The sequence below is a fragment of the Oncorhynchus tshawytscha genome, linkage group LG05 (assembly GCF_018296145.1).
Source record: "Oncorhynchus tshawytscha isolate Ot180627B linkage group LG05, Otsh_v2.0, whole genome shotgun sequence".
In the NCBI taxonomy this organism is placed as follows: Eukaryota; Metazoa; Chordata; class Actinopteri; order Salmoniformes; family Salmonidae; genus Oncorhynchus; species Oncorhynchus tshawytscha.
In genome coordinates this window covers 36546742-36568969 of record NC_056433.1, presented here as the reverse complement: position 1 = coordinate 36568969, position 22228 = coordinate 36546742, and the positions used below count along the sequence as shown (strand labels likewise).

At 43.9% G+C, this 22228-nt stretch overlaps 1 protein-coding gene across 3 annotated transcripts in view; it reads left to right on the top strand.

Annotated features, from left to right (window-relative positions):
• LOC112241085 (1-phosphatidylinositol 4,5-bisphosphate phosphodiesterase beta-1) overlaps positions 1-22228 on the top strand; it is a 239217-nt gene that overhangs the window by 31853 nt on the left and 185136 nt on the right. For all 3 annotated transcript variants that reach the window (XR_006083419.1, XM_042321857.1, XM_042321858.1), the window contains exon 3: positions 17234-17302. Coding sequence is in view for 2 of the 3 variants with exons in the window: in XM_042321857.1 (XP_042177791.1) it covers positions 17234-17302 (69 nt within the window). In the remaining variant the exon portion in view is untranslated. The remainder of the gene's footprint in view (positions 1-17233; positions 17303-22228) is intronic.

Sequence of the window (22228 nt, the reverse complement as noted above, 5' to 3'; positions counted from 1 at the left end):
TTTGTTTTTATGACTTGTCTCTACTTAATAGCCCTTAAAGTTGCTTGTTGTGATGGTAAAACCAATATTGTTTTTATTGTCTTTGGAAATGGCTCACATTCTCTTTCCTAACAGAGGGATATAATGCAAAGCAGTAAAGCTTATCTTTCGAAAAGATAGGCTTGAAATTGACATGGTCTAAGAGAGGCTTGCGTTTACACAGGCAGCCCTATTTTTTGACCAATCAGATCAGCTGTGTAAAAGATCTGATGTGATTGGAAAAAAGATTGGTGTCCCGCTAGCGGGACAACTTCCGGTGTGACTGGAGGGCGCGCAATTCAAATAAATAATCATCATAAATAAAAAATGTAGTACATATACTACTAAGTGCAGCTTTCTTAATGAACCAGAAAAGCAATAGTTATTTCTGTTTGTTTTATCAAAGTTAGCTGGCTAACTCATTGATCCTACTTTGTAGTATTACCCCTCTGCTCTGAGGGGAGGGGTTTGGCTTGGACGGTCTAGTTTACAGATAGCTTGTCATGGTTGACTGACCCCATATGTTTTTACATGCTGTTGGCCTAATATAAGGATGTGTGCCCTCTGTTGTTGCTGGTTATGAATACAGGTGTGATCAGGTTGTTACTAAAGTAAATCACACAGTTTCACCGAATAGCTCGAACAATAGTGTATTTCCTTGTTGTTGCCCTCGCTCTGTCTGCTCGTTTAGACCTGCACGCATTCGCAGAGACACACGCACAGTCACTGGGTGAATCAAATAAACGGGTTCTATATTCATCCAGGGAGAGAGTAGTATTGTTCTCCCCTGGTGGCATTTCTCTGGATTATTTGTGGACATGTCAAACCAGCCAGGAGCTCTCTCTCTGAACCTACCACACACACACACACACACACTCAGAAACACATGGACTAGAGAGAGTGAGAGAGAGAGGGGAGAGAGAAAGAGGTAGGCATACCGGTTGCTTGGCGTCCAGAGGGAAAATGAAAAATGTATTTCCATTCGCCTGCTTTGTTCTGACTTCAAAGGGGCTTCTCTGACAGCGAGGTGGAGGTGTTTAAATGAGCTGATGCATGAGATGAGAGCCCACGTCTCAACTGCCGCCGCCAGCACTCACACACACACACACACACACGCACACACACACACACACACACCACACACACACACACACACACACAGCTCAACTTCAACACAACCATTCACCGTTCACACAAACACAGGGCTCAAACACTCCAACCTCAACCCAGCCTATTCACGTCAATAAAGGTGACTGAGCGAGAGAAGCTGCTTGAACCCTGCCGATTCCACTTCAACGAGGCAGCTTAACCTCGAATAGCTCTGTGTGAATCACTCATTCACAACGAGATCTGTAGGGATATGTCATGTGGGGTGGTGTGTGTAAGACAACTGTACCTCAGGAATCTCTGAGAGGGTACATGATAGGCACAACAAGGATAGACACACACATAGGAGGTGGAGTGTGTGAGCGTGCGTGCCTGTGTGTGCGCGTATATTTTATGCGCGTGCCTGTGTGTGCGTGTGTTTGTGCATGCATGCCTATGTGTGTATGGAGGGATTTCAGTGCTAAAATAAACTGTATTTGAATTCAATATTTTTGTGTTATGTATCTGTTATTAAGGATTTATGAATGAATGTATGTACAGTAAAGTGTTACAAAATATACAATTTGAATATAGAATTTGAATCGAATTAGAATTTTTAAACTGAATGCAATATTCATTCAATTCAGTTTCAAATCATGAAATACAAGTTCAATTTATTAATTCAATGATTCAATTTGTTTAAATTCAATATTTAAATACAAATTCCAAGATATTCCATTCAAAAACAGACACCACAGATCACTGAAATCGCCACACATTGCTCGTGGGTATGCGTACGTTTGTGTTGTCTAGGGATCTGAAGCTCCGTACACCAGTGAGAGGAGATAAGAAAGGCCAGCAAGTCTGCCTGAAGGAAGCTGCAGAGATGGAAGAGAAGACTTAAATTGTTTGGGGGGGTTTGGGAGAGGAGAGGAGAGAAGGAGAGTGAAAGCAAAGCCTAGAGCTGTCATCTTCATACAGGAGGCCTGCTGTTGTAGAGAGGGAGTGAAGGATTGCGAGAGTGGAGAAGGGAGAGAGAAGAAGCAGATTTCCAAAGAGAGGGATTACAGCCAAAGTGAGGTAGCGAGGGATGGAGAGAAGAAGGCAGATTTCCAAAATAGGCGATAGCAGGAGAGAGAAAAAGGGATGAAAGAGAGAGAGAGGCAGGCAGAGAACCAGAGATGAGAGAGAGAGAGAGAGAGAGAGAGAGAGAGAGAGAGAGAGGGATGGTAGAAAGAGAAGGAGCCTAGAGACTGCAGGGGAGGATGGAGGGCTGAGGGAAGCAGATTTCCTCCGTCGTTCCTCTCACCTCTGCTATCTGTGAAAAGCAGTGTGAGCATGTGTAAAACAAAGCTCCCTCAGGTCATTCTCGTAGATTTGATGTGTGTGGCCTCACCATTCTCCCTCACCTTCCATCCCTCTGCCGCCACCATCAGTCTCCCCCATACTCCCCTCCCTCATTCCTCTCCTTTCTTTACCTAGCACTCCCCCTTTCTCCACTGTCCCCTGCAATCTTCTCCCTCCCCCTCGTCCCCTTTTTCCCTCATCTATATTTATCCTCCCCCAATGCTCCGTTCCCTCCCCCATCAGACCCACCCATCCCTCTCCTGATGTCCCTGGACAGGACAGCAGCGAACTGCCTTTCTCTCCCCTAGTCTGAGCTGCCTCTCTCTCCCTAGTCTGAGCTGCCTCTCTCTCCCCTAGTCTGACCTGCCTCTCTCTCCCTAGTCTGAGCTGCCTCTCTCTCCCCTAGTCTGAGCTGCCTCTCTCTCCCCTAGTCTGAGCTGCCTCTCTCTCCCCTAGTCTGAGCTGCCTCTCTCTCCCCTAGTCTGAGCTGCCTCTCTCTCCCCTAGTCTGAGCTGCCTCTCTCTCCCCTAGTCTGAGCTGCATCTCTCTCCCTAGTCTGAGCTGCCTTTCTCTCCCCTAGTCTGAGCTGCCTCTCTCTCCCCTAGTCTGAGCTGCCTCTGTCTCCCCTAGTTTGAAGCAGAGAGAGAGAATTCTGCAAAAAATATCCTCAGTGTACAACGTAACACACCACATATCCTATGCAGAGCAGAATTGGGACGATACCCGCCAATTATCAAAATCCAGAAAAGAGCCATTCAATTCGACAACCACCTAAAAGGAAGCAATTCCCAAACCTTCCACAACAAAGCCATCACCTACAGAGAGATGAACCTGGAGAGAAGTCCCCTCAGCCAGCTGGTGGATGGGTCTAATTGTGTTCTAGTCCTGGGGCTCTATGGGGTGTGTTTGTGAACAGAGCCCCAGGACTAGAACACAATTAGACCCATCCAAATCATGAGAAAACTAAAAGTGAATTACTAGACACATTGGAAAGAATTAACCAAAAACAAAGCAAGCTGAAATGCTATTTGGCCCTAAACAGAGACTACACAGTGGCAGAATACCTGACCACTGTGACTGATCCAAATTTAAGGAAAGCTTTGACTATGTACAGACTCAGTGAGCATAGCCATGCTATTGAGAAAGGCCGACGTAGGCAGACCTGGCTCTCAAGAGAAGACAGGCTATGTGCCCACTGCCCACAAAATGAGGTGGAAACTGAGCTGCACTTCCTAACCTCCTGCCAAATATATGACCATATTGGAGAAACATTTCCCACAGATTACACAAACCCACAAAGAATGAGAAAAACAAATCCAATTTTGATAGACTGACAGATTTGTTAGGTGAAATACCATCACAGATGCAAGATTTGTAACCTGTTGCCACAAGAAAGGGACAACCAGTGAAGAACAAACACAATTGTAAATACAACCCATGATTCATTTCCCCTTTTGTACTTCAGCTATTTGAACATTGTTACAATGTAGCCATAATATATCATTCGATATGTCTAAACTCTTGCGAGTGTAATGTTTGATGTTCATTTCTGATTGTTTATTTCACTTCTGTTTACTATCCATGACACTTGCTTTGGCAATGTAAACATGTGTTTCCCATGCCAATAAAGTCCATTGAACCAGAGAGAGAGAAACAGAGAGATTTTGGTTTGAGGACTGGGACGCTATATAGGGCTGATCAAATATCACGTCACACCTATTCATTATGATGTAAAAGGGGAAACTGATCCTAGCTCAGCACTCCTACTCTGAGACACTTTGTGACTACGGGCCCTGGTTCGTTTTACAGGTCATAATACTGTAGTAGTAGCACTGGGTTCGAGAGTGTAGGGAGGATGGACAGACGGAAAACAGAGGTAGCAGTATGTGAGCTTTCTCAGGTCACTATTGGTTCCTTTCTCAGGTCACTATTGGTTCCTTTCTCAGGTCACTATTGGTTCCTTTCTCAGGTCAGTAATGGTTCCTTTCTCAGGTCACTATTGGTTCCTTTCTCAGGTCAGTAATGGTTCCTTTCTCAGGTCACTATTGGTTCCTTTCTCAGGTCACTATTGGTTCCTTTCTCAGGTCACTATTGGTTCCTTTCTCAGGTCATTATTGGTTCCTTTCTCAGGTCAGTATTGGTTCCTTTCTCAGGTCATTATTGGTTCCTTTCTCAGGTCATTATTGGTTCCTTTCTCAGGTCAGTAATGGTTCCTTTCTCAGGTCAGTAATGGTTCCTTTCTCAGGTCACTATTGGTTCCTTTCTCAGGTCACTATTGGTTCCTTTCTCAGGTCAGTAATGGTTCCTTTCTCAGGTCACTATTGGTTCCTTTCTCAGGTCAGTAATGGTTCCTTTCTCAGGTCACTATTGGTTCCTTTCTCAGGTCAGTAATGGTTCCTTTCTCAGGTCACAATTGGTTCCTTTCTCAGGTCAGTATTGGTTCCTTTCTCAGGTCACTATTGGTTCCTTTCTCAGGTCAGTAATGGTTCCTTTCTCAGGTCAGTATTGGTTCCTTTCTCAGGTCACTATTGGTTCCTTTCTCAGGTCACTATTGGTTCCTTTCTCAGGTCACTATTGGTTCCTTTCTCAGGTCACTATTGGTTCCTTTCTCAGGTCACTATTGGTTCCTTTCTCAGGTCACTATTGGTTCCTTTCTCAGGTCATTATTGGTTCCTTTCTCAGGTCACTATTGGTTCCTTTCTCAGGTCACTATTGGTTCCTTTCTCAGGTCAGTTATGGTTCCTTTCTCAGGTCATTAATGGTTCCTTTCTCAGGTCAGTAATGGTTCCTTTCTCAGGTCACTATTGGTTCCTTTCTCAGGTCACTATTGGTTCCTTTTTCAGGTCACTATTGGTTCCTTTCTCAGGTCAGTAATGGTTCCTTTCTCAGGTCAGTAAGGGTTCCTTTCTCAGGTCAGTAATGGTTCCTTTCTCAGGTCAGTAATGGTGTAGTCAGTATTGGTTCCTTTCTCAGGTCAGTAATGGTTCCTTTCTCAGGTCAGTATTGGTTCCTTTCTCAGGTCAGTATTGGTTCCTTTCTCAGGTCAGTATTGGTTCCTTTCTCAGGGCAGTATTGGTGCAGTCAGTATTGGTTCCTTTCTCAGGTCAGTAATGGTTCCTTTCTCAGCTCAGAATTGGTTCCTTTCTCAGGTCAGTATTGGTTCCTTTCTCAGGTCAGTATTGGTTCCTTTCTCAGGTCAGTAATGGTTCCTTTCTCAGGTCAGTAAGGGTTCCTTTCTCAGGTCAGTAAGGGTTCCTTTCTCAGGTCAGTAATGGTTCCTTTCTCAGGTCAGTAATGGTGTAGTCAGTATTGGTTCCTTTCTCAGGTCAGTATTGGTTCCTTTCTCAGGTCAGTAATGGTTCCTTTCTCAGGTCAGTAATGGTGTAGTCAGTATTGGTTCCTTTCTCAGGTCAGTATTGGTTCCTTTCTCAGGTCAGTATTGGTTCCTTTCTCAGGTCAGTATTGGTTCCTTTCTCAGGTCAGTATTGGTTCCTTTCTCAGGTCAGTAATGGTTCCTTTCTCAGGTCAGTATTGGTTCCTTTCTCAGGTCAGTAATGGTTCCTTTCTCAGGTCAGTAATGGTTCCTTTCACAGGTCACTATTGGTTCCTTTCTCAGGTCAGTAATGGTTCCTTTCTCAGGTCAGTAATGGTTCCTTTCTCAGGTCAGTATTGGTTCCTTTCTCAGGGCAGTATTGGTTCCTTTCTCAGGTCAGTAATGGTTCCTTTCTCAGGTCAGTATTGGTTCCTTTCTCAGGTCAGTAATGGTTCCTTTCTCAGGTCAGTAATGGTTCCTTTCTCAGGTCACTATTGGTTCCTTTCTCAGGTCAGTAATGGTTCCTTTCTCAGGTCAGTAATGGTTCCTTTCTCAGGTCAGTAATGGTTCCTTTCTCAGGTCAGTAAGGGTTCCTTTCTCAGGTCAGTAAGGGTTCCTTTCTCAGGTCAGTATTGGTTCCTTTCTCAGGTCAGTATTGGTTCCTTTCTCAGGTCAGTAATGGTTCCTTTCTCAGGTCAGTAATGGTGTAGTCAGTATTGGTTCCTTTCTCAGGTCAGTATTGGTTCCTTTCTCAGGTCAGTATTGGTTCCTTTCTCAGGTCAGTATTGGTTCCTTTCTCAGGTCAGTATTGTTTCCTTTCTCAGGTCAGTATTGGTGTAGTCAGTATTGGTTCCTTTCTCAGTTCATTATTGGTTCCTTTCTCAGGTCATTATTGGTTCCTTTCTCAGGTCAGTATTGGTTCCTTTCTCAGGTCAGTAATGATTCCTTTCTCAGGTCAGTAATGGTTCCTTTCTCAGGTCAGTAATGGTTCCTTTCTCAGGTCAGTAATGGTTCCTTTCTCAGGTCAGTAATGGTGTAGTCAGTATTGGTTCCTTTCTCAGGTCAGTAATGGTTCCTTTCTCAGGTCAGTAATGGTGTTTTCAGTATTGGTTCCTTTTTCAGGTCAGTAATGGTTCCTTTCTCAGGTCAGTATTGGTTCCTTTCTCAGGTCAGTATTGGTTCCTTTCTCAGGGCAGTATTGGTGCAGTCAGTATTGGTTCCTTTCTCAGGTCAGTAATGGTTCCTTTCTCAGGTCAGTAAGGGTTCCTTTCTCAGGTCAGTAATGGTTCCTTTCTCAGGTCAGTAATGGTGTAGTCAGTATTGGTTCCTTTCTCAGGTCAGTAATGGTTCCTTTCTCAGGTCAGTAATGGTGTAGTCAGTATTGGTTCCTTTCTCAGGTCAGTGTTGGTGTAGTCAGTATTGGTTCCTTTCTCAGGTTAGTATTGGTTCCTTTCTCAGCGAGGGGACTTTCCACTGGCTGCCCCTCTAGTTTGGAGACTGTCCCAGAATACATCTTGTCCGTCTGTCACTTCTTATTTTTGGAAAGGACAGATAGGTAGACAGACAGACAGTTGTATCTTTAGAGCCCAATATAGACCCTGTTATTTAATACTGTATGGAGCTAGCATGTCGGCCTAGCCTGTCAGCGCTGAGGAAAGCCCCATTTGGCCCCCTGGGTGATTTAAGAGTCACACAGTTTTCTAAGTGAAATGGAAACTGTTGGAATTGACAACACTCTATGGACTAACATTCTGATATCTGTCCTGTCTTAATCAAACTAAAGTATTATTCTCCCAAACCCTGAAGAGATGAATCCATCTCCGCTATCTACTCTGCAGTAAATCAGAAGAAATTGTTATCATTCCTCCTCTTTCCCTGTAAAGCAATCATTCAATCTCCCCATCTCCCTCACTCTCCCCTACCCTCAAACTCTCCCACATCCCACCACCCCAAGGCTCTCACTCAATCCCCATTTCCCTACCCCAAGCACACACCCTCCCTCCCCTGGTAGGAACCCTGCAGAGCGCACATCGGTTTGTAACCTGGGAGCTGTCAACCATGCTGCTAGCTATCCCTGTGGCAGTCAGCAACGCTTCCCTTACTCACGTGCTTACCTTTCTCCCTCTCCCCCACTCTCTCTCCCTCTCCCCCACTCTCTCTCCCTCTCCCCCACTCTCTCTCCCTCTCTGTCCTCTATTTTCTTCTCTCTTCCTCCATCCCTGGCTTGCTTGATTACCTCTCTCCGTCTCTCACTCCTATCTCTCACTTCTATCTCTCACTCCTATTCATTTAGTCCCTCTCCATTCTCTATTCTTTCTCCCTTTCTCCATCCCTGGCATGCTCAGTCACCTCTCTCCATCTCTCACTCCTATTCCTTTATTCTCTCTCTCTCCCTCCATCCATCCACCGTGGAAAAAAAAGCCAACTATATCTATACCAGATAGTCCGATCTTGACTGTGCTGCAGCACATCTACACATATGTTATCTCAAGCGATTCATATATTATCACTGGCTTTCTTATTGACAAAGAAACACAGACACACACACCCAGGGAAGCAGGGAGACAAAGTGAGAAGCAGGGAGACACAGAGAGACAGAGGGACACAGACAGACAGGGAATCACAAGGAGTGTTATCCTCAGGGCAGTGCAGGTTAAGCATGTTCATTCAGTTCTCCTGGTTCTCTGGCTGGCCCTGCTGGCTTCCTGAACGTGTTGGGGATTCTAATAGGCTCTCCTGACTGTATTGTTGCACAAATGAATATCCTCAGAGACAGACATTTTGGAGTGGACAAGACATGTAAACGGAACAGATGTGGGATTTTAAAGAACGAAACCACGTGAATTCAATGTGTGAATAGATTGATAAGTGACCGAACAGATCTATGTGAAAAGACCAATAGAAATTAATAGTTGTTTGACAGATCCAGTCAAGCGTGAGCGGAGAGAGATAATTATGTTTTTTTTATTCTTGTAAAATCAGTGTACAAGTTGCACCAACCAGCTGAATTACCATTGTAGTTTGCGAAAAGAAATGTTCAACATTAATCCACAGAGCGAAGAGCCCTGTGTTGCAGTAGTGCCCGAGGGCACTGGGCCCCACCATGGAGCTTCATCCTGGGGCCCTGCTGTTCCACGAGGCCCTCCTGCGGAGCTCCGTCCTCTTAAAGACACTTCAAAAGCAGGTTTTTACAGGCAGGATGGGAAGTAGAACTCTGACCCCCCCCTGCAAACACACACTAATTGATCGAATCTGAGGGGGAGGGGGAGGAGAGGGGAGAGAATGCGTGATAAGAAAGAGGAAATGTAAGACAAGGGGGAGAGAGAACGGGGGAGAAGGATGGAGAAAAGAGGCTGGTGAATGTCTCTATCACCTCCGTGGAAGGAAACGAACGTTGTTAAGGGAGTGTAGAGTAAAGGGCTCCTCTAGTGCTCCTCATATGGAGATGTCCGTCACATAAGCAAAGCAGGTATGTTTATTACATCTGCATTGTCTTGTAACTCTTCCCTCAGCGGCCAGTTTATTAGGTTCGTCCATCTAGTTCCAGGTCAGAACCCCCCCCCTCCCCCCGCCTGAATTCTTGAGGGCATGGCATTCAGTCATTGCTTAATTGGTATCAGGGGACGTAACGTGTGCCAGGAAAACATTCCCTACACCAGTATACCACTGCCAACAGCCTGTACCGTTGACATCAGGCAGGATGGGCCAAATCCTGACTCTGCCATCAGCATGACGCTAGAGGAAGTGGGATTCGTTGGACCAGACATTGGTTTTCCACTCCTCAATTGTCCAGTGTTGGTGATCGTGTGCCCACTGGAGCAGTTTCTTCTTGTTTTTAGCTGATAGGAGTGGAACCCGGTGTGGTCCTCTGTGACAAGGACCGACAAGTCGTGCCTTCTGAGATGCCGTTCTGCACACCACTGTTGTACTGGCCGTTATTTGTCTGTTTGTGGCCCGCCTGGTAGCTTGCACGATTCTTGCCGTTCTCATTCTACCTCTCTTGTCAACGAGCTGTTTTCGCCATCAGGACTGCCACTGACTGGATGTTTTTTGGTTGTCGCACCATTCTCGGTAAACCTTGGTGCGCAGGAGGGACGGCCGTTTCTGAGAGGCTGGATCCGGCGCGCCAGGCACCGACGATCATACTGGACCACGCTCAGTTCAGTTACAGTAACTGAATGCCTCGATGCCTGTCTGCCTACTTTATATAGCCACGTGACACACCGTCTGTAGGAACGATCCAATTTTGTGAACGGGGTGGTGTACCTAATAAACTGTGTTTATGGTTGGTCGTTTCTGCATGTGTCAGTCATTTGTTTATGCCTATGGAACCTGATCAAAAGTATTACACTATAGGGAATAGGGTGCCATTTGAAACTCAAACATCCTGGTCGCAGCAAGTTAGTTCACCGCTTAGCCAGGTTCATTCTCCACCTAACGGCCTCAAATCTCCCCACAGAGAGAGAGAGAGAGAGAGAGAGAGAGAGAGAGAGAGAGAGAGAGAGAAATAGTCATTGCACATTCTTTGAGAGTGAAAGAGTGACCCCGTGGATCACCAGCCTGATGTAATGTTGACTGCTATGAGTGGAGGTCCAGACTCCCAAATGGCACCCTATTCCCTACAAATGTGCACTATTTTTAACCAGGAACTGTAGAGTGGAGGGCTCTGGTCAAAAGTAGTGCACTATGTAGGGAATAGTGTGCTATTTTGGGACGCAGACAGCGTTTAACACATAATCATAATACAGCTTGTTTCAAAGACACCATTTTAGCAAATTAGCGTGAAATAAGATGATAGAAAGGTAGGCTCCTTCCTTCGCTCCTTCTCTCTCCCTTGCCATTTGACTTGGCAGTGGCTTGGTGCAGAGAGGCCAAAGTTGAGGCTACGTGGACTCTGTGACGGCTGCTTCTCGTTCTTGTGACGTTGGTCAGTGAAAGCAAATGACTTGTGATACTTCTATATCCTTTTTTCCACCAATCACAATTGTCATTTCTGGCCCCGAAGAAATATCTCCATGGTTATTTGTAGTGTGGAAGGATACATGATTAGATTTCATGGGATTTGATTTACTTTCAATTGGTGGTTGCTCTACCTACCTTAAATGAGCTCATTGTAAATAACTTTGCATAAGAACATCTTCTAAGTCACAAAAATGTATATTTAATTGTGTGGGCACCTGTTATTTTAATCACTTGTCCATGTCAGCCTGCCTTCAATGCCTCAACAGTATGTACTGTGAATATTTCAGTGCCCCCATTTTGAGTAACATCCCGATGCTTTCAGCCTAGCTGAGACTGTGTGGTCTTCTGTTGCCTCCATGGAACATGGAACTGAAAAGGGCCTCGCCCGACTCTAGTGTATCAATAATGGATTGTAAGTGCGGTCTAGACCTCCATTTGGAGTGGTGGTGCAGTGGTATTTAAGATGTGGTTAGTGAGAGCCCTGGTGGGGAGAGGCATATTTAAATCATAATGTGGTTCCTATCTCATGTCCTCCTTTCACTAACAAGGCCTGAGAGGGGAGGGGAGGGAAAGGCAGAGAAATAGAGAGAGAGAGAGCAGAGATAGAGAGAGCGATATGTGCTTCGTTGAGAGTAAGGCTTGGGTCTGTAATGGTTTGCCCCATTGACCTCCAGTCATCCAGCTGAGCCAACATACACAAACATGTGCACTCGCTTACTCACCATGTCATTAGCACAACACTGTCCAACAAGTACAGATGGCATGTGGAGAAGACAACGGAATGGTTTAATAATATAAGCAATTTAGCAGACGCTTTTATCCAAAGCGAGTTACAGACTTGCTTGCTAAGTATGGGTGGTCCCGGGAATCAAACCCACTACCCTGGCGTTACAAGTGCCACGCTCTACCAAGTGAGCTACAAAGAACCACATCAAAAGTAGAAAGACAAAGCGAGAGAGAGAGAAATAGCGAGAGACCAGGAAGCCTACATTATTTAGTTGGTTTTAGAACAGCAACAGTTCAGACACAGTCAGAGGTCAAGTGCAACAGTGGTTGGTGTTCATAACCGTGCAGGTGATGAGAAGACTGGATCCAGAGTTTGAGTGCTATAACATGTTACCTGCACGAACAGCCCTATTTGAATGAGGAGCACTGGCATAACCCTGGCACAAACCATTAACACCTTTTAAAGGACAAATTCACTTTTTTTTTTTTTAAATGACACGTTATAAAAGTGTCCAGACATTATTTGCGATTTCACTTGGTTTGGAGAAACTTACCCCACCAGCGATATACTTCCTCGTTCTGCAGTTGCAGGGGCACAGATAAAACAAGAACGAAGGCTCCAAATATGTCCTTTTAGAAATGGCAACGCTCTCAGTATGCAGGTCTTTAGATGTTGTTCACATTAAATTGTGTCATTTCAAGCTTGATCGGCAATGTTCCGTGTGCGTGCGCGCGCAGGCTTTCTGTCACCACAATGGGAATAAGAAAGCACGTGCGCGCTCGCACAAGTATCGCTCATGTCAAAACAAAATGGAATGAAACATTGCGGATAAAGTAAAAAATGACACAATTTCAATTTCTGAACACTTCTATAACATTTAATTAACATAAAAAAGTTGTGTTAGAAGACCGCCGAGGTTGGTCCCTCCCCTTGTTCGGGCGGCGTTCGGCGGTCGACGTCACCGGTCTTCTAGTCATCGCCGATCCTCCGTTCATTTTCCATTTGTTTTGTCTTGTTTTTTTCCCGCACACCTGGTTTGCATTCCCTCATTACTCGTCTTGCATATAACCCTCTGTTTCCCCCGTGTCTGTGTGTGGAATTGTTATATGTGTACTCCAGGCTGGTTTGCCCCCGAGTTATTGTAACCCGTGTGTGTTTAGTTTTCTGAGTACCGTGTTTTTGTTCGCCCCAATAAAGGGCTCCGTTTGCTACCCATTTCTGCTCTCCTGCGCCTGACTTCCTTGCAGCCAGTTACACACTCCTTTACAGTTACAAATAGGTTAACTTGTCCTTTAAACAGGTAGCCTAGCGTATAATATAAAATATTTCGTATTTAAACAGTGATAACATGTTTGAAAGTCAATACTGTTGCCCAATATACACAACAATGACCAACAATTAACACGTTCATCAAAACAAAGACAACATTTGCATATTAACATTAGCGTTTCTAATAAACAATGAAAACACCCCGAAATGGGAGAAACCAAATAACCAGAGGCGGGAAACCTGTGGATAAAGACGTGAGCTTGACTGGCGCGTGTACCCCTCATAGTGTATTCATTCTGCCGGTTCTGTTGCCAAACGTTTCTTCAACAGAAGCAAGCGGAATGAAATGGGGAGGGAAGTACCTGAATTTGTCCAGTAGAAACATTTTGCGACTGTTAGGCGGAATGAATACACTCCAGTATTGGTGTTACCGATTGAAGAGAAGACAAATAGCATTTATTTCTAAACACAGTAGGCCTAAGTGATAGGTTACTATTACCAGACTGGCGTCTGGTCTATTCACGATACCAAGCACAATGTTTACAATTGTGAAAAAATACACAATACAAAGCAAGTGTTGTTTGTAACAAAAAAAAAATTGTGTTTGTGTGAGGAGAGGAGGGAAGTAGCCAGGTACATCTTCACTGTGTGTGTGTGTGCGGATGAGTTTGTGTCTGTGTGTGTGTGTGAATCCTCTTTTTGGCAGGATTTCAGTCCACCTGGGGAGATTTGTAGCCTACTTATGGTCAAATTGCACACGTCAGTGTGTTATTGTAAGACAGTGAGTGTTAGTGTTTCTAGGCTGGGTGACACGCATACAGTACAACCGTATCCTCTCCAAATGAATCCCCTGTGTGTTTCCTAACCCCTACCCTACACACACACACACACCGTGACACCAACACGCACACTGTTCAGTTGTTATGTTTTGTACACTCAGTGTATATGACTCTGGGCTAAACCATTATCTGTCACATCACGATGACATCACCATTGACGAGGGCTGTCAATCATTGTCGGTAGACTATGCTATCGTAATATATCGCCCAACCCTAGTTTACTGGGACACGAAACACTCAACACGATGAGCAGTGGTTAGGGTATGGTTGAGATAACAAATAAAGGAACACCTTCATCATTTTGAGTTGCCCTCAGAACAGCCTCAATTGGATTCTGGGTTTGAGTCCAAGCTCTGTCGCAGCTGGCCGCGACTGAGAGACCCATGGGGTGGCGCATAATTGGCCCAGCGTCGTCCGGTTTAGGGGAGGGTTTGGCCGGCAGGGATGTCCTTGTTCCATCGCGCACTAGAAACTCCTGTCGCGGGCCTGGCGCAGTGCGCGCTGACACGGTCGCCAGGTGTACGGTGTTTCCTCCGACACATTGGTGCGGCTGGCTTCCGGGTTAAGCGGGCATTGTGTCAAGAAGCTGTGCAGCTTGGTTGGGTTGTTTTTCGGAGGACACACGGCTCTCGACCTTCGCCTCTCCCGTCTCCGTATAGGAGTTGCAGCGATGAGACAAGAATGTAACTACCAATTAGATACCAGGAAAATGGGGAGGAAAAGGAGTAAAAAAGAAGTTTAAAAAAATTAACAGCCTCAATTGGACTCTGAAGGTGTGTGTGTGTGTGCGAGGCGTCGAAAGTGTTCCACAGGGATACTGGCTCATGTAGACTCCAATGCTTCCCACTGTTGTGTCAAGTTGGCTGGATGTCCTTTGGGTGGTGGACCATTCTTGACACACCCGGGAAACCATTGAGGGTGAAAAACCCAGCAGCGTTGCAGGTCTACACACTCAAACCGGTGCGCCTGTCACCGACTACCACACCCCGTTCAAAGGCACTTCTATCTTTTGTCTTGCCCATCAACCCTCTGAATGGCACACGTACACAATCCACGTCTCAATTGTCTCAAGGCTTCAAAATCCTTCTTTAACCTGTCTCCTCCCCTTCATCTACACTGCCAGAAGTGGATTTAACAGGTGACATCAATAAGGGATCATAGCTGTCATCTGGATTCCCCTGGTCAGTCTGTGTCATGGGCAGAGCAGGTGTTCCTAAAGAGTTAGGCCAGGTCTGCTATGTTCGCACCCATATAGAACTTTCTTTTTTGAAAATGTTGCTGATGCCTGCCTCTGACAGTTCCCTGGGAATTGAACAGACGTTGTTATTGATTAGCATTCACCGTACTGTGTGTCCAAGTCTTTACGGCGTTGTGGTGTCAGCAAATTGCACATCTTCTTTCACTGGACATCTTCATAGGCATTGAAAACGATCAGAAATAAACAGCACAACGCGGCAGTGTTCATTATCACTCAGAAACGGCTATGGGGGAGAAAGTGACACTGAATTTTCACGCTCGTTGGCCTAACTCTCTCTATATATGGATCTGGCTCAGCCTATTTGAACTTGACTGGGGTCCGCGCAGAACAGAGTCTCGCAGCACACTGCAGGGCAGCACACAAGTGACATTCCGAGTAATTTGCCGATTCCTCTTTGCTATAGCCTATTTTAATAAATATGTTCTGTACAGAACGCAGGAGTGTAATGTAGGCCAGACAGAGTGGAGAATTCCACCAAAACAGAGCAAAAAATGTCCAGTCAGATAACATTGTTCCTCTCTCTCTCTCTCTCTGTCAGATGCACGGGCCTTAAGCGCTCCACACAGTCTATCGGATGGAGCTTCGTTTGCAAAGCTCTCTATGCGGTTTGTGTGTTGAATGAGTGGAACGGGATGGAAATGGGGCTCCTTAGCTCTTTGTGCGTAGACTGTGAAATCACGGTGGAGAGCCCTTTAGGCTCTAGCACAGTGGTGTAGTGGGGTCTATACCCACTTTTTGTTTAGTGGGCATTGCGTATACTCTGATCTGCATGCCCATTGATGCGTACTGTATCAAAGTAGTGTAGCGGAGGTACCAATGATGTATTGCAATAGAGAAGTAATGCAGGAAGCAGGCTACACAATGGTCAAGCACGTGAAATATTCGCATGCGTGCCTTGAGTGTAATATCGCAGCAAGAGTGCGCAGCTCTCCACTTGTTGTCACATGGGAGCAGCTCACAGAGTAACGACATCGGTAGCCAGTGGTGTAGTTAAGAAAGACCTTTGAACTTGTGATATCTACCAATAAATGCAACCACTGGGTATGCAAACCAGGTATTCAAAAAGTTTGGTCCGAAGTCTTGGTTGAATCTTTGCGATGTGCAGTTCAGTCATAATGCACTGTTTGAATAAACATTTTGAATGGCTTTCCCCAAAAAACCTTCCCAATTAAATGTTGACTGCAAAGTAGGCCTGCCTGGCAGAGTGATTTCAGGATGATTTGTATCAATTGAGAGGGCAAACTCTGCCATTACATCATGTACACTGCAGGCCTACATTGTACAGTACAGAAAGACCGCCAGCCAAATGTACTCTTGCCAGGTGCCCAATTGAATTAAAGGGCAACTACACTCTCAGACATCCGAAATGGTCTCCTGATGTGCTTTAATCATTCTTGTGGAATTAGAATATCTGACTATTGTTGTTTTTCTATTTAAAAAATTAAAAAATAAAAACATTTTGTTGAGAGTGAAACCTGAAATAGGGTGCCTTTCCTGTTTGGGTAATTTTGCGCAGTAATCTGAGTATGCTCACTTCTCCAGGCACCATCACTGCTCTAGCCTAAACCTATAAAAAAATTTTTTTATAACTGACGCTCCTTAACTATCTTGTGTCTAGCTTGTATTTAAAAAATTATCATTTTCTAAAGTATATGTGTATTAAGAAATAAATGACACATGCGGACCAGGAAAATCCCTTGCAACCACGCGAGGTTGAAAACCAAATAGCCAATAACCTGCCCTCCTACTGGCCTATCATAAAATATTTAAGACAAGTTAAAGTTATGAACAGAAGCTTTTTCCCCCAAATATTCTAGACTAAGAAGGTGTTGTCCTAAAGTCTAAGCATAGGCTATTCTCAATCACAGCTTTATGAGAGATGTAACACACAGTTTGATTTATTTACTATTTTATGAGGCAAATAAAGCTATGATTATCCCGTTCTGGAAATGGGAGACAGGTTATACTTAATGGAGTGGACAGAAACTCACTACGGTACGACCTCATCAGACTGTTACTGCTTCATCAATGTTGCACCACACACACACACACACACACACACCACACACACACACACACACACACACACACACACACACACACACACAAACCTGTTCCATGCTGAAGCTCCTCCACCAGAAAGGTATATTAGGAAATATTTGCCTGCACTTATCCTCTGTCCAGGCTTTCAACAACATTATCTTTCATCATGATTCATCCAGTTGTAGCTTTCAATTTCACGCTACAGCCCAACGTTGGGCTATACTAATCATTTTTATTACATTTTTGGGGTGGCTAATAAAGGGTGATACCATTGTATAGCATAATGTTTTATCGGTACATAATCAACCATACAGTCAGTGAACCCACATGTGACTGAAACGTACTCTTCTATTTCTGTTGGTTTCTTAAAGGACACTGATCTCCTGGACATCGCCTATATCAAGGACGCCAGGAACGGAAAATGCACCAAGACGCCAAAGGTATGTCAAGTCAGACCAGTGGTTTCCGCTCGGTGCTCGATTCAAATGGATTCAGATGTACTGTACATCTGTGTATCTCATTGTCTTTCCACCAAAAGCTCCATTCCAAACTCTATAACAGGGCTTTATGAGAAACCCTGGAAGAGAGACAAGCTCATCGGATAATATTGTAGTTTTATGGAGGCTATATCGGGACAGGAATAGGAGGCGGAAGAGGAAGAGAGAGACAGAGACACGGCTCTGTGTGCTATAGGGATCAGACAGGGACATTTGAATAGATCTGCATATGGATACAGAACTGGACATCACGACACAATGGTGTGTGTGTGTGTGTGTGTGTGTGTGTGTGTGTGGTGCTTATGTTAGGCATTATGTTGACTGTACTTCCAGTACTGTATGGCTGGTGTCTCTAAGCTAGGGCTCTGACGGTCGTGGTATTTTGGATAACGGTAATTGGCCAGCCAAATGACTGTAGTCCCCTTAATAACCTTTCGAATAGCAACATATATATGTATATGTATGTATATATAGTGTGTATGGCGTTGTGTGGGCGAGCGGTTTGCTGATGTCAACATTGTGAACAGAGTGCCCCATATATATATATATATATATATATATATATATATATATATATATATATATATATATATATATATATATAGATCCACGTCCACAAATTGGGAGAATATAAACATTCTTTCAAATTGACCCACATTGTAAAAGAGCCAACTTCGTCGTAGTCTCAGATTGTTTTTGTTCTACAGAAATAACAAAACGTGCCGAAACACTGCTGTTGTTGTTCAATGTACATGTATCCAGGTCCACAATCCCGATGCTTCCACGTAGGGAAATAGCAGCTGCGAGAAGAGCCCTGTGGCTTCAGGCTATTCGGCGTGGTAGAGTGGGAAATGTGGGACCCGTTTTCTAAGTAGGCTACACGTAGCTATGTGTGTGGAAAACATCACAGGTAAGACATTTATACTGAACAAAAATATAAATGCAGCATGCAAAGTGTTGGTCCCATGTTTCATGAGCTGAAATAAAAGTTCCCAGAAATGTTCCATACGTACAAAAAGCTTACTTCTCAAATTTTGTGCACAACTTTGTTTATGTCTGTTCTAGTGAGCATTTCTCCTTTGCCAAGATAATCCATCCACCTGACAGGTGTGGCATATCAACAAACGGATTAAACAGCATGATCATTGCACAAGTGCACCTTATGCTGGGAAAAATAAGCCCAGGACCTCCACATCAGGCTGCTTCACCTGCAGGATCATCTAAGACCAGCCACCTGGACAGCTGATGAAACTGTGGGTTTTCACAACCGAATCATTTTTGTTCAAACTGTCAGAAACGTCTCAGGGAAGCTCACATGCGTGCTCGTAGTCCTCAACCGGGCCTTGACCTAACTGCAGTTCAGCGTCGTTATCGACTTCAGTGGGAAAATGTTCACCTTCGATGGCCACTGGCACGCTGGAGGAGTGTGCTCTTCATGGATGTACTGGGCAAATGACAGACAGTGTGTATGGCGTTGTGTGGGCGAGCGGTTTGCTGATGTCAACATTGTGAACAGAGAGACCCATGGTGGCGGTGGTTTTGTAGTATGGGCAGGCATAAGCAACAGACAACAAACACAATTGCATTTTACCAATGGCAATTTAAATGCACAGAGATACCCTTGACGAGATCCTGAGGCCCATTGTTGTGCCATCCACCGCCATCACCTCAAGTTTCAGCATGATAATGTACAGCCCCATGTCGCAATGACCCGTACACAATTCCTGGAAGCTGAAAATGTCCCAGTTCTTCCATGGCTTGCATACTAACAAGCAGGGTTGGGGAGTAACGGATTACATTTAATCCATTACATGTAAGGGATTACAAAAAAAACAGTGACCGTTACGTTACCAGCAAAAATATTGTAATCAGATTACAGATACTTTTGAAAAACGAGATGATTACTTCGAGGATTACTTTTAAATTCAGAAAGGGGGTTTGCAAAATAATATATTTGACACTTCTGTTTTCTCAATGATATTCAAATCAGCATTGAAAAAAGGCGCTAGTTTAAGTTTGTTCCATCTGAGCGATTCTGACTACAAATCAGTGACCACAATGGTGACGCACCAAATGTGTTTGATGGATCGCGGGAAAAGAGCAGGAACAGGCTTTTGTAGGCTACAGTCCAAGCTATGTTTTCCAATGATGCGACTGCTGTCGGCATCCAAAGATTATCCAACTTGAATAAACGCTTAGAGGTAAGGATGACAGCAGTGGTGTAGTCTACGGTGACACTGATATCACTTATTATTGATATCTACATAGCGCATTGATGTGACTCACGCTGCTGCTCTCTCATCTAGCTATTTGTGCCTTGCAGAGTGTGGTTGTTGTGGATGGCTGTTCACAAATCTGTGTGTATTTGACCCCAATAATGGTTGAATTCAAGAAGTTTAAGCTGCCTATCAATCATTGTTTTTGAAACCAGTGGACAGCCAGTGAAAAATGCACTCTTGCAACAGCAGCACCGTGCAGATCCCAGCCTATGGAATAAAAGTGGAGCTTTTATTTCTCAATCTAATTCACGCTGATAAATTGCTTTTATCCATAGGCCTAATGGACATGTTCAAACTCACACACTTTTGATAGACTTGAAGTGGCAATCTGTAGTTTCTACATCCATTTTTGGACTTAAAAATGATTTGATTCTTGAAGAATATAACTTAGAAATGCCTCATGTGCTTAGTTCAACTGTCATACTCCATGAGAACCCAAAATATAAGCTTGTTTTTCTCCAATGTTTGTAAATGTAAACAAACACTGTATAGCCTCATAACATGGTTAAAACAATCATTTGGATATCATGATTGGTCAGTCCTTGCATCCACAACTCTCTATGAATCTGAGAGTGGTTACATTTCTCTAGGCCCATCCCTCAGCTGTTTACCAAAACAGAGGCGGGGCGACCGTTTTGTTGTTGTTTCATCTGTGGACTTTCCCTTTAAACAGCTGCACATTATCAAGATATCAAAGTGTCACCAACAGTAAGGTAAACAATAGGCCTATAGCAAATGCAGCATATGGCATTCATTTTTCACATGTAAATAGCTCAAAGCATGCCATTCCATGAGCGCAGCATTGATCTTTCATCTCGATTCAATGAGCCCAGTCAGTCCTCCATTACAATAAAATCAGAAACAACAGAGTTTGGTTTTTAATGTAAAGATATCATTTTATCGTATTATTATATGTGGCAGAAAGCCTACATAACCAACCCATAAAGTAAAATGTAACATCCATATATGGCCAGCTATGTATACTTTAACATTGATTTATCCCTGGTAACATACATTTTTGTCTTCTTCTTATGCCTCTTAAGGGGAAAGTAATCTAAAAGTAACTGAATGTAATCAGATTACGTTACTGAGTTTGGTCATCCATAAATTACGTTACTGATTACAATTTTGGACAGGTAACTGTGACGGATTACATTTAGAAAGTAGCCTACCCAACCCTGCTCACCAGACATGTCACCCATAAGCATGTTTGGGAGGCTCTAGATCGATGTGTACGACAGCGTGTTCCAGTTCCCACCAATATACAGCAACTTCGCCATTGAAGAGGAGTGGGGCATTAGGGAGGCCCTACAAAATTACATTTTTCTAAGTAATGAGAATGTTAGGGAGCAGGCAATGTTGAAAAGGAATCTTTATACATGTTGAAATCTTCTTAAATGTGGTTCTGTAATTGATTAAAACAAGCAGACAGCAAGGAAATTGCTTTTGAAAAAGATGTATTTTTTTCTGTGAGCCAATAGAGTAACCTAGGTAACCACAAGTTGTTTTCTCCACAGGCGCGCGGGGCCACGACGTTCTATCTAATACCGACTTGGACTATTGCGAGTGTACCCATATAGGAGCAAAACAGGAAGTAAAAGCAGGAAGTGTACCCATCAATATGTGCTGTGATTTATTGATTCAACTCAACTGACATTACAAAAAATACATAACATTGCATAAGCCACATCAGTAAACATAATTTTTCATGACGATTCTACATTACAGTGGAAATGATTGCATCACAATACCAGGCAGCCATTGCGAGTGTACCCATGAGTTTACCTGTCAAATGGCCAGGGTTAGAGGTTCCAAGCCACTTCTATTCATTGTTTTCTACAACACCTTGTCAACAAACCTTCATCACGTTGTTAATAAGAGTCCATGTTAACGTAGAAACTGACTCAATCGCACGAATGCCCGGCCATCCATCAGTCAGCTGTTTGTTCCCTAATAAAAAATGCACTAGCGTTCAAACGTTTGGGGTCACTTAGAAATGTCCTTGTTTTTGAAAGAAAAGCACATATTTTGTCCATTAAAATAACATAAAATGTATCAGAAATACAGTGTAGATTTTGTTAATGTTGTAAATGACTATTGTAGCTGGAAATGACAGATTTGTTTATTGAATATCTACATAGGTGTACAGAAGCCCATTACCAGCAAAAAAAAACGTTTTGCAATTATGTTAGCATACTCAAAACTGTTGTTCAGATTAAAGAAGCAATAAAACTGGCCTTCTTTAGACTAATTGAGTATCTGGAGCATCAGCATTTGTGGATTCAATTACAAGCTCAAAATGGCCAGAAACAAAGACTTTCTTCTGAAACTCGTCAGTCTATTCTTGTTCTGAGAAATGAAGGCTAATTCCATGTGAGAAATTGCCAAGAAACTGAAGATCTCGTACAACGATGTGTACTACTCCCTTCACAAAACATCGCAAACTGGCCCTAACCAGAATAGAAAGAGGAGCGGGAGGCCCCGGTGCACACCTGAGCAAGAGGACAAATACACAGTGTCTAGTTTGAGAAACAGACGCCTCACAAGTCCTCAACTTGCAGCTTCATTAAATAGTACCAGAAAAACACCT